Source organism: Somniosus microcephalus, chromosome 30 (genome assembly GCF_052327205.1).
Source record: "Somniosus microcephalus isolate GS21.2 chromosome 30, FLI_Smic_1.0, whole genome shotgun sequence".
In the NCBI taxonomy this organism is placed as follows: domain Eukaryota; kingdom Metazoa; phylum Chordata; class Chondrichthyes; order Squaliformes; family Somniosidae; genus Somniosus; species Somniosus microcephalus.
The window spans coordinates 15393635-15406089 of record NC_141016.1 but is presented as its reverse complement, the minus strand read 5'-3'; the positions used below and the strand labels follow the sequence as shown (position 1 = coordinate 15406089).

Below are 12455 nucleotides of genomic sequence, written 5' to 3'. Positions count from 1 at the left end.
CATGGAAAGAGTGTTTTAATAATGCTTTTAAGAAAACAGGTATTTACTTACAGATATCAGTGAGATAGATGGGTGCGCCACACTATCAGCAATCAACCTTTTGGCACCAGCCCTGGCAACTGCGGGTCTACCTGGTGACCTTCGTGCCGCTCTCAGCAGCTCCTCCATGCCCGCCCCCTCCCAGGTGAGGCAGCCAGCCCACACTGCGCTGCACATTTGACGGCCGCACGCGGCTCCTGCCTCCTGGCTCGCACTAAGTTCACCTCCAGCTGCTGTTCATTCGCTTACTCTTGACCACGGCGCCCCGGCGCCCCTGCCCCCCCCCCCCCTCCCGCCCCGCCCCAAGGTAAGGCCATCCCTGCTCGGTACTCATTATTTTTCGTATCCCCTGGTAAGTCTACGGACTCCCAGGAGTCCGTGGACCCCAGTTTGAGAACCACTGGGATAGAGAACAGGCCTCCCAACAACACACTCCCGGCGTGAGGGGAGGGGGGACGGGAGCTGGTCCCAGGCCGAGTTACAACTTTCTCGGGGCCTGCTAGGGACGGAATCTCCCCCACCCCAAAACCTGCTCACTGACATCAGAAGGGGGCAAGCTGGGGGGAAGAGAATTCCCATGCCTTGATTTTCCTTACCCGCCTCCTTACTGCTGATCATCCTGCATATCGAAATAATACTCATACTCTGAACATTGGACATGGAACCCACCTGGGGGGGCCGAGTGTGGGTCCCAGCCTGGACCCCCCACACCCTCCGAAACAAATTGCCTCCATCTCTGTTAAATCAGCTGATTAGGGCCGAAACATATTACTTCCTGTGCCGATTACACCAGCAACTTTAACAGCTGCTGGCCAGCACCGCATTACCAATCGCCCCTTCTCTGGCGGGCACCCGAGATGCGCATATAGCGGCGCAGATGTGCGCCAGTGAGATGTTAATAAGGCGACCTCCCCCGATCCCAGATGCCCCACCGCACAGGTGGCTGAGCAGGGCCCAGATCATCCCAGATTAAATCATTTATGATCCGTGGCTTTATAATATACTCCTACCATGCAAGACTTGGGGCGCAATACCAGTGACAAATGATACCTAAAGACAGCAGCAGATTCATTAACTTATTATTTGTTCTTGGGTGACACTGGCAAGGTGGTATTGCCCATTCCTAGTTGCCCCGAGGTCATTGAGACTCATCCACATTGTGCTGGACTGGAGTAAACCAGACTGGGTTGGGGTGGCAGGTCTCTTTCTCAAGGATATTAGTGAACCATTTGGTTTTTTTATGTAGCAATCCGGCAGCTTTCATGATTGCCAGATTTCTTCAGTTCAATTTTATAACCTGCCCTGGTGAGATTGTGAACTCTAATTTCTAGGTTGCTCGTTCAGTACCATGACCATTAGGCCGCCATACCCTGTGAGGTCGATATTTTCTATTTCTATTCAGTTGCGAAGCTAAGTAAATGATAGAAAGATCTACAACTGGGCTATCTCTGACTGCAGTTTACAGGAATCCCAACCCAAGTTCTTGGGTGAAGTCCTGTTTCTGTTCTAGGTTTGTCTGTCTGGGTGCCAGGCTCCCTAGAGCGTAGACACAACAAATGTATCAGTTAAATAGTGAATCAATGGTCGACCGAGTAACATCCCACAAGGGATTCCCAAATGAGGAAAAGGTGGTGTTTATGATTTACAGGTGGGCTGTAGTTAGTGTTCCCAAGTGAATACTTAGAAACCCAATGAGGGTTAGTCATCCAACCAGAAAATTGTGAGTTTGATCCCCATCCTAGAATCCCACCTCCAAGTCACACACCATCCTGACTTGAAAATATATCCCTGTTCCCTCATCGTTGCTGGGTCAAAATCCTGGAACTCCCTCCCTAACAGCACTGTGGGAGCACCTTCGCCACACGGACTGCAGCAGTTAAAGAAGGCAGCTCACCACCATCTTCTCGAGGGAAATTAGGGATGGGCAATAAATGCTGGCCTTGCCAGCGACGCCCACATCCCATGAAAGAATAATTTAAAAAGCGCTTTGGGCTGGTCACGAAAGGTGCTATAAAAATGTAAGTAATTTTTCCACTTTTTTGCCCTCACTTTCCAGCACCCTGCATTGCACAGTGAGACATCTCTGTCCTAAAATATTAAAGGTCCCATTTTCAGTCGCTCAGTCAGTCTGTGTGTTGCTGCATCTACAAGAGGATCAGTTAACTTTATCAAATGAAGAGTGTAAAATATAAGAGTTATTTACCATCTTTGACTTTTTTCTAGTCTTCTCGAGGGGCAACTATGGATGGGCAATAAATGCCGGACTTGCCAGCGACGCCCACATTCCGTGAGTGAATTAAAAAAAAAAATTAGAGCACGTAATATAGACTGATGCTTCAGGAGTGTACAGAGGGAAAGCTGCAGTGTTGACGGTGCTGTCTTTCAGGTGAGACATTAAGCTGAGGCCCTGTTTAGTTGGATGTAAAACAACAACAACTTGTATTTATATAGTGCCTTTAACGTAGTAAAACATCCCAAGGCGCTTCACTGGAGTATAAGACAAAAAATTTGGCACCAAGCCATGTAAGAAAGAAAGACTTGCATTTATATAGCGCCTTTCACGACCACCAGAAGTATCAAAGCGTTTTACAGCCAATGAAGTACTTTTTGAAGTGTAGTCACTGTTGTAATGTGGTAACTGCGGCAGCCAATTTGTGCACAGCAAGCTCTCACAAACAGCAATGTGATAATGACCAGATAATCTGTTTTTGTTATGTTGGTTGAGGGATAAATATTGGCCAGGACACCGGGGAGAACTCCCCTGCTCTTCTTCAAAATAGTGCTGTGGGATCTTTTACATCCACCTGCAAGAGCAGACGGGGCCTCGGTTTGTCTCATCTGAAAGACGGCACCTCCGACAGTGTAGCACTCCTTCAGCACTGCACGGGAATGTCAGCCTGGATTTTTGTGCTCAAGTCCCTGGAGTGGGACTCTGAACCCACAACTTCTGACTCAGAGGTGAGAGTGGTACCAACTGAGCCACAGCCGATACTGTGTTAGAGAAGTTAGGGCAAGTGACCAAAAGCTTGGTCAAAGAGGTAGTTTTTAAGGAGCGTCTTAAAGGAGGAAAGAGAGGCGGAGAGGTTTAGGCAGGGAATTCCAGAGCTTAGGGCCTAGGCAGCTGAAGGCACGGCCACCAATGATAGAGCGATTATAATCAGGGATGCTCAAGAGGGCAGAATTAGAGGAGCGCAGATATCTTGGGGGGGGGGGGGGGGGGGGGGTTGTGGGGCTGAAGGAGATTACAGAGATAGGGAGGGGCGAGGCCATGGAGGGATTTGAAAACAAGGATGAGAATTTTGAAATCGAGGAGTTGCTTAACCAGGAGCCAATGTAGGTCAGCGAGCACAGGGGTGATGGGTGAACGGGACTTGGTGCGAGTTAGGACACGGGCAGCCGAGTTTTGGATGACCTCAAGTTTACATAGGGTGGAATGTGGGAGGCCAGCCAGGAGTGCGTTGGAATAGTCAAGTCTAGAGGTAACAAAGGCATGGATGAGGGTTTCAGCAGCGGATGAGCGGAGGCAAGGGCGGAGACGGGCGATGTTGCGGAGGTGGAAGTAGGCGGTCTTACTTATGCTGCGGATATGTGGTCGGAAGCTCATTTCGGGGTCAAATAGGACACCAAGTTTGCGAACAGTGTGGTTCAGCCTCAGATAGATGGCTACCATTCAAAGGAAAGGTCTCAGTTCTCCTGGTGTCCTGGCCAATGGTCCTTCCTCAACCAACAGCACCCGAACCAAATGAGCTAATCCTTCGTTTCACTTCTGAGATCCTGCTGTGTGTAAAATGACTGACACATTTGCCTACATACCAACATTCACTGCAATTCAAAGTAGTTCATTGTATATGAAGCACTTAATACAAGTCTTTTGTTTATCATTGAAATTGTTCCAGAATTTATTTTTTAAATATAGTTGATCTGAAGCACACGGCCTTGAGAAAGGTTTCACATCACTATGGGTTAAAGGCAATAACGGTAGAGGAACCATTCATTTTAAATGGCTGGGACAGAAGCAGATGCAGTGTAGAGTACTGCACCTCGGAAGAAAAAAATATACACGCACCATGAAAGCTATCAAAATAGCCAAGGGTGAAATTCAGAAATCGAGAAGAGTCAGTAAGCTCAGCATTTAACACGTCCAATCTCTGCAGCTCAAAAAGAAAGAAAGACTTGCATTTCTATAGCGCCTTTCACGACCTCAGGTCGTCCCAAAGCACTTTACAGCCAATGAAGTACTTTTTGAAGTGTGGTCACTGTTGTAATGTCGGAAACGTGGCAGCCAGTGGTGCACAGCAAGCTCCCACAAACAGCAATGTGATAATGACCAGATAATCTGTTTTAGTAATATTGATTGAGATATTGGCCAGGATACCGGGGAGAACTCCCTGCTCTTCTTTGAAATAGTGGCCGTGGGATCTTTTACGTCCACCTGAGAGAGCAGACGGGGCCTCGGTTTAATATCTCATCTGAAAGACAGCACCTCTGACAGTGCAGCACTCCATTGGAGTTCCAGCCTCGATTTTTTGTGCTCAACTCTCTGGAGTGGTGCTATGAACCTAGCTAAGGATAAGGGGTAAGCCATTTAGGACTGAGATGAGGAGGAATTTCTTCACCCAGAGTGGTGAACCTGTGGAATTCTCTGCCACACCGGGCAGTTGAGGCCAATTCATTAAATATATTCAAGAAGGAGTTGGATATATTTCTTGAGGCTAAAGGGATCAAAGAATATGGGGAGAAAGCAGGGACAGGGTACTGAAGTTGGATGATCAGCCATGATCTCATTAAATGGCGGAGCAGGCTCGAGGGGCTGAATGGCCTACTCCTGCTCCTATCTTCTAACCCACAACCTTCTGACTGAGAGGCGAGAGTGTGAGCCACTGAGTAATCAGCATAGCAAGTAGGATGCTAAGGCACCAGGATACAAGCTGGAGGAAGCCTTGTTTAAACTGGAGAGTGCTCAGACCACACCACACCTTGATACCGCGTCCAGCTCTGATCAACGAGATACAAGGGAAATATTCCAGACATGCAGGCGGTGCAGAGAAGAGTCAGCAAGATTGATCCCCAGCATCAGAGCATTGAGCTGCGAAGATCGAGTGAAACCACTGCAGCAGTGTTTATATTTTCCCATACCAGCCACCTGTCCAGGTGAGGTGAGACTGCTAATTTAGTGTTAAATGGTGACTCATGCTCACAACAACAACTTACATTTATATAGCACCTTTAACATAGTGAAACATCCCAAGGCACTTTACCGGAACGTTATCAAACAAAACTTGACACTGAGCCACATGAGCCATTAGGACAGGTGACCAAAAGCTTGGTCAAAGAGGTGCGGTTTTAAGGAGCGACTTAAAGGAGGAAAGAGAGAGGTAGCGAGGCGGAGAGGTTTAGGGAGGGAATTCCAGAGCTTAGGGCCTAGGCAGCTGAAGGCACGGCCGCCAATGGCGGAGCGATTGAAATCGGGGATGTGCAAGAGGTCAGGATTGGAGGAGCGCAGAGAACTCGGAGGGTCGTAGACAATGGTCCCTCGAAGATGCACAGATGTGCAGTGTCTGTGAGGTCCTGCGCAGGCCGCTCGTCGCCTTTTTGCATTGTAAAAACCTCGCACGTGCAAAATTTGAATGGGCCGCGCAGCACCTTAAAGGGACTGTGCACGGAAAAAAGTAATAGCGGGAACATTGGTCGTAAGGCTGGACAGGGTTACAGAGATAGGGAGGGGCAAGGCCATGGAGGGATTTGAAAACAAGGATGAGAATTTTAAAATTGCGGCGTTGCCAGACCCGGGAGCCAATGTAGGTCAGCAAGCACAGGGGGGTGACTCATTTAATTTAGGATCCTTAAAGTGAGCAGACAGACTTTCATCCCAGTGTTCTGGGCTGGATTTGAACTTGCAAGCCCTGAGGTAAAGGCTGGGTGATTTTTTTTCCCCACCTGGGCTGAAGAGTGCCATTGTTTTATTTTTTCCGAATTTAGAAGCTCTGAAAGGTGTCGGGAGGCAGGCTCTGCTGCCGAACAAGCAGCTCTGGTATCGTGTGTCCTTTTGAATGCCAAAATAAAATACATTTTCATTTTTTTTGAAATGCTTCCAATAAGTTGGGTCAACACAGAGATACAACACAGTCACTTAACAAAACAAAGCGCATTCAGCACATAGTTTAGATTAGGTTTCTTGCTCTTCCGTCTTTCTCCGCCTCGGCCTCTCCTCAAATATAGGTTGCCTCCTGGTGCACACACTTCTGCTCCGATTCTATTGGGCTTTATTGTCCCATGAACTGGGAAGGTAAAACTGCACAGTGTGGGCATGCCGGGTGTTAAACCCATGAGGAGCAAGAATGGTTGTGCCTAATTTGTTTGTCTACAAAGCCATATAAGGGGGGGGGAAAAAACTGTTAATCAAACAGGCATTTTTTTTTGCATATGACACTGGAGCTACCAGCCCTCCTGAACAGATAGAGTTCTGAAAGGGTTAAACTATAGATCCTGCTTCAGGCCATGATTAACAGGTGGGAATGGCTTTGATCAAATTGCCAATCACATTTGTCAGAATGATCCAATCTCTCAGACATGTTGCAGGGCACCCACATTGCTTTGATTACCTTCCTTGTTAGTAATTCTTTTTCTCCTCCACCTCCCACTCTTTCTAGGAGCCATTGATGCTGAATAACAGTTTTTTGGAAATTTCTCCTAAGCCATGGGATCAAGTAGCAGAGCGTGGAGGCTCCTCTTTCTCACCTTGGTTCTGGTACAGAGAGGTAGTGGCTGTTTCTCACTCTGCGGGGTTGTGTTCTTGTTCACTCTAAGATAGACTAATCTTCTCTCTGTTTTTAACAACTGTGTCTATTAATATTGCAGCAGTCGGACTGAGTGAGGTTAAGATGCAAGCCAGCCGCTCTCGCCTGGATAGCGCGCCAGCCAAGGCCACCCTGACAGTAGAGGATGCAATTGTCAGAATTAATCAGCGTACGTTCCTGACTTTACATTTATTTCACTATAAGTGGGGGTAAGCTAGTCTTTAGCCAGCTGCTGTAGGAGTTTGTGTGAAGCCTTTCCGATGACTGACTTGCAAATTTGACTGGATGAAACCCAGGGACCCCAGCAAATGGACCTGCTCGTCAGAAAGTTACCCACCGCACGAGTGTAGCAATTTAAAATCAGCTCCTTGCTGCAAATGCTTAATTGTGTTGCAGATAGCTTGCTGTGTTGTAAATTGCTTTGTGCTGGTTGTTTGCCTTCTTGAAGGCTGGCTTGCTCCACTCATCATCCTAACTGGACTGTCTGATCAACCTGCGACTGTTTGATTGATTGCGCTTCTGTTTGCAGGCATCTTTCAATATGCAAAGCCCTGGAGGAGCTTCCTAATGGAAGGGGACATCATCAAACCGGTAAGTCCCTTTTCAGTTTTACCTTGTCGTCTTTTTTCCAGTTGTCTGTGTGAGGCTCCATTGCCCCCGTCTGCCCTCATGACTTGGAGAGGGGGGATGGTGTCCCCTGTTGGTGCTGACGTGGCTCTTTACTCTGCCCCAGGTTGAGCTCAAGGAGCAGCTCCTCAACTTTTGGTTACACTTTGGCCCCACTCTGCTAATCTTTGGCTGCCTGGGTTAGGGGTGTGGGGCGAGGTGGGGGTGGGTGGTGTGGTGGTGATGTTGGCTAAGTCGGAGGATCTGCTCCTGGGCCCGGTGGGTCGCCCTGGCTGCCTTGCCTCTCTTCCGCGGTCTTGTCCGTGCCCTGGTGAGGGAGCATGCGGGGTACGCTTGGTGCCTTCCGCGACCGGTGGGCACCGCAGGGCACAGAGTGTCCTGTAGACATCGATAATAACTTCATGGTTTAGTTGGGAAGGCATCCCTTTTTTTTGTGGGACTTGATGCTTATTTTGGCATCTTTTAGTTTGATTGGACCATCCCATATTAGTGGTGCCCTAAAAGGTGATTCTTGTTTGGTGACACTGGGGCAACCGGATACTGCGATGTTTTGCTAGCTAGTAGATATATTGGTTTAAAACTTGGAATCTCTGTGCTTCATTGTCGACGTGTGCTCATTGAAACTTATAAAATTCTAACAGGACTAGCTGCAGGAAGGATGTTCCCGATGGCGGGGAGTCCAGAACCAGGGGTCACAGTCTAAGGATAAGGGGTAAGCCATTTAGGACTGAGATGAGGAGGAATTTCTTCACCCAGAGAGTGGTGAACCTGTGGAATTCTCTACCACAGAAGGCAGTAGAGGCCAATTCATTAAATATATTCAAGAAGGAGTTAGATATATTTCTTAAGGCTAAAGGGATCAAGGGATATGGGGAGAAAGCAGGGACAGGGTACTGAATTTGGATGATCAGCCATGATCTCATTGAATGGCGGAGCAGGCTCAAGGGGCCGAATGGCCTACTCCTGCTCCTATCTTCTAGGTTTCTATCTGCTGTGCATTGGGTGCCGGGTGACTGTAACTTGCCATCTCTTTTGCCCCTCTCACTCAGCTGTGGAGGAATGCTGTAGTGTCTGAAGCCAAGATATGGCAGAAGTCTCCAGATGGGATGGTGAGAATTCCGTATGAAATATCGCCCCAGTACGGTAAGTGCTGAGTGAGACCTGAGGCGGGGGGGGGGGGGGGGTGGTTTGGAAATCGTGAACCTCTCCATTCCGGGAACGCAGCTTTCAAAGCTGCGTTGACCAGTAACAGCAGGGCACGGGTGATGAATGTGTGAGTCCACACTGGAGGGGTCGGCGGTCTGAGCCACGCTGACTGGGAGGACAGACGCTGGTCCTCCCAACCACCAGCTGGTATTCCAGGTCCCCTCACCCAGCCTCAGATTGACAAGGACGGGGACAAACTAATTCCCCCGCTGGGTTCATCAGTAACCAATCCCAGGGCTCTTCCCAAACCAGATGTGTCATGTGTGGGTACATAGAAACATAGAAGGAGCAGGAGTAGGCCATTCGGCCCCTTGAGCCCGCTCCGCCATTTAATGAGATCATGGCTGATCATCCAAATTCAGTACCCGGTCCCTGCTTTCTCACCATATCCCTTGATCCCTTTAGCCTTAAGAAATATATCCAACTCCTTCTTGAATATATTTAATGAATTGGCCTCCACTGCCTTCTGTGGTAGAGAATTCCACAGCTTCACCACTCTCTGGGTGAAGGAATTCCTCCTCATTTCTGTCCTAAATGGCTTACCCCTTATCCTTAGACTGTGACCCCTGGTTCTGGACTCCCCTGCCATCAGGAACATCCTTCCTGCATCTAGTCCGTCTAGTCCTGTTAGAATTGTATAAGTTTCAATGAGATCCCCTCTCATTCTTCTAAACTCCAGCGAGTATAAGCCCAATTGACCCAATCTCTCCTCATACGTCATTCCTGCAGTGACTGACGTCTTGTTGAGTTATGCCATTGCCTAGTGAATACCTCCCCTCCCCATTTTCTGCTTCTCTCCGTGAGGTGCTCACCTGTGTAGTTCCTCGGGTGTTGGTTCCCCTCCAGTACCTTAATCAAGTGGCCACTCATCGGATCGTAGACATGATGGGACAGAGGAGGTGTTTCAGCCTATGCTGGAGCGAGCTCTTCAACTGCAGCCATTTGCTCTGATCCTGTTCTATAGAATCGTAGATAGAGAAGAACATTTAGCTTGCTTCTCTCTCCTGTGCCTGGAGAGTTGCTGTCGGCAATCGGAAGTAGAAATTTTGCCTGACTTTTATTCCCCTCCACACCCAGGGACACAGACCTATTGTAGCACCTGGTTGGGATTGGCTAACTAAACACAAACCAGACATGGTACCTGAGATTGTCCTGATCTCTGTGGCTCAACCGGATAATCTTGGGCTTTTTGGGAGGGGGAGCCTCGACGATGAATTTTGGTGGGCTATTCGACTACAGGGACCGTCACAGTTAAGCCCCAATTCTGTCTCCACACACTTGCATTTTGGGTCACTATATAATAGTTTGGAGTGGCAACCCTGGCTAAGATTGGTTGTCGGAGCACAGGCCTGTGAAGTAGCCTTCTGATTTTGTTAATGACCCATACTACACTACAGTTATACAGGGCCTTGGTGAGACCACACCTGGAGTACTGTGTGCAGCTTTGGTCTCCTTACCTAAGAAAGGATATACTTGCCACAGAGGGAGTGCAGCGAAGGTTCACCAGACTGATTCCTGGGATGGCAGGACTGTTGTATGAGGAGAGATTGGGTCGACTAGGCCTGTATTCACTAGAGTTTAGAAGAATGAGAGGGGATCTCATTGAAATGTATAAAATTCTGACAGGGCTAGACAGACTGGATGCAGGGAGGATGTTTTCCCTGGCTGGGGGGGTCTAGAATGAGGGGTCACAGTCTCAGGATACGGGGTAGGACATTTAGGACTGAGATGAGGAGAAGTTTCTTCACTCAGAGGGTGGTGAACCTGTGGAATTCTCTACCACAGAAGGCTGTGGAGGCCAAGTCACTGAATATATTTAAGAAGGAGATAGTTAGATTTCTAGACACAAAAGGCATCAAGGGGTATGGAGAGAGAGCGGGAATATGGTATTGAGATAGAGGATCAGCCATGATCATATTGAATGGCGGAGCAGTCTCGAAGGGCCGAATGGCCTACTCCTGCTCCTATTTTTCTATGTTTCTATGTCTACATACGAAAAATGATGGACAGCAAAAGACCTCCTGGTCCATCCAGCTGGACCCCTGTGTGTCGCAATACGTACATCCCCACCCCAATGATCAGTTTCCATTTCTGTACAGCAAATGTGGATGTGTTGTACAGACTGGGCCTTTGGTTTATACAGTAACAGCCAGATTAATATAGCGTCTTGCAAATCCAATTGTGAAAAATGTATTAACAGCACAAGACTGGAAATGCAGAGCAGGTCAGTCCGCACCTGCCGGGGGAGCGGTGCAGACCATTAATCAGTTCTGATGTAGGAAATCTACCCAAAATGTTCACTTGTCTTTTCCCTTTTCCAAGTCTTTCCAAATGCTGACTGGTGTGCTGTGTATTTCCATTTCCCACCCTCATCGCATTTAAAAAGTACTTGGATATGCACTTGAAGTGCTGTAACCGCCAGGGTTAGGGACCAAGAGCTGGAAAGTGGGATTAGGCTGGATAGCTTTTTTTGAGGGCTGGCACGGACACGATGGGCCGAAAGGCCTCCTCCTGTGCAGTAAATTTCTGTGAGTTTCTGATTTGACTTCAGATTTGTAGTTTTTAAAAGAAAATAAATATATTTTCCTCTTCTTCCTCCAGACGAGGAGACTTGGAGTTCCATCAGTCGCGGTTTCAAGGACTTTGAGAAGTTCACGTGCGTACGGTTTGTGGCTCACGGGGACGAGGAGGACTTTATTGCCATTCAGCCGATCCACGGGTACGTCCCAGGGGCTGAGGTGTGACTCTCCTGGCTGTTGTACGGGGTAGGATATTTAGGACTGAGATGAGGAGAAATTTCTTCACTGAGGGTGGTGAACCTGTGGAATTCTCTACCACAGAAGGCTGTGGAGGCCAAGTCACTGAATATATTTAAGAAGGAGATAGATAAATTTCTAGACACAACAGGCATCAAGGGGTATGGAGAGAGAGTGGGAATATGGTATTGAGATAGAGGATCAGCCATGACCATATTGAATGGCGGAGCAGTCTCGAAGGGCCGAATGGCCTACTCCTGCTCCTATTTTTCTATGTCCTCTCTCTCTGGACGCAGGCTGGTTGTAGCTGCTTCCAGTCCACTGCTAATGTTCCCGAGGAGTGCGAATGAGTGAGTGGCCCAGGGGTAGCGAGCTTGCAACTAATGTGGCGTTTCCAGATTTTTATTCTGTGCCTCCTACCAAATACCTTCAGCAGAAATGAGGAACTTCGCTGAGTGGGTGAATGCAATTGAGCATTCTGCTCTGTCGGAACCATGCTCTAAGAGAAAGTCTTGCATTTATACTTGGCAGTATATCGGCCGATCCTTCATTGTCGCTGGGTCAAAATCCTGGAACTCCCTCCCTAACAGCACTGTGGGAGCACCTTCACCACACTGGACTGCAGCGGTTCAAGAATGCGGCTCACCACCACCTTCTCAAGGGCAACTAGGGATGGGCAATAAATGCTGGCCTTGCCAGCGACGCCCACATCCCATAAACAAATTTTAAAAAAATGCAGCACCCTATCGTGACCTCAGGATATCCCAAAGCGCTTTACAGCCAATGAAGTACTTTTGAATATAAACAGAAAATGCTGGAAATACTCAGCAGGTCAGGCAGCATCTGTGGAGAGAGAAACCGGGTTAATGGCCCTGATATTTACTGGGGTGGTATTTCCAAGCGAGGGGATGAGTTCTGGTCCCTCGAACGCAGTGGGAGCGTGCGTGGTTTTTTTTTCCAGCCTGATCGACAGGCTTGGCTCCCTGTTGGGCAGGGAACGCTGCAGAAGAGGCCGCAGCCCAGGAGCAGG

At 48.4% G+C, this 12455-nt stretch overlaps 1 protein-coding gene across 3 annotated transcripts in view; it reads left to right on the top strand.

Annotated features, from left to right (window-relative positions):
- Positions 1-347: 347 nt before the first annotated feature.
- The window catches only part of LOC147097935 (uncharacterized), a 29709-nt gene continuing 17601 nt past the window's right edge, over positions 348-12455 (top strand). Inside the window, exons 1-6 of one of the 3 annotated variants that reach the window (XM_085971022.1) lie at positions 348-2425; positions 6690-6797; positions 6898-7005; positions 7366-7427; positions 8513-8606; positions 11271-11388. In XM_085971022.1, the coding sequence (XP_085827148.1) occupies positions 6737-6797; positions 6898-7005; positions 7366-7427; positions 8513-8606; positions 11271-11388 (443 nt within the window). In that variant the 5' untranslated portion in view covers positions 348-2425; positions 6690-6736. Of the gene's footprint in view, positions 2426-6124; positions 6798-6897; positions 7006-7365; positions 7428-8512; positions 8607-11270; positions 11389-12455 lie in introns of those variants that run through there. The other 2 variants (XM_085971023.1, XM_085971024.1) reach the window with 2 other exon arrangements.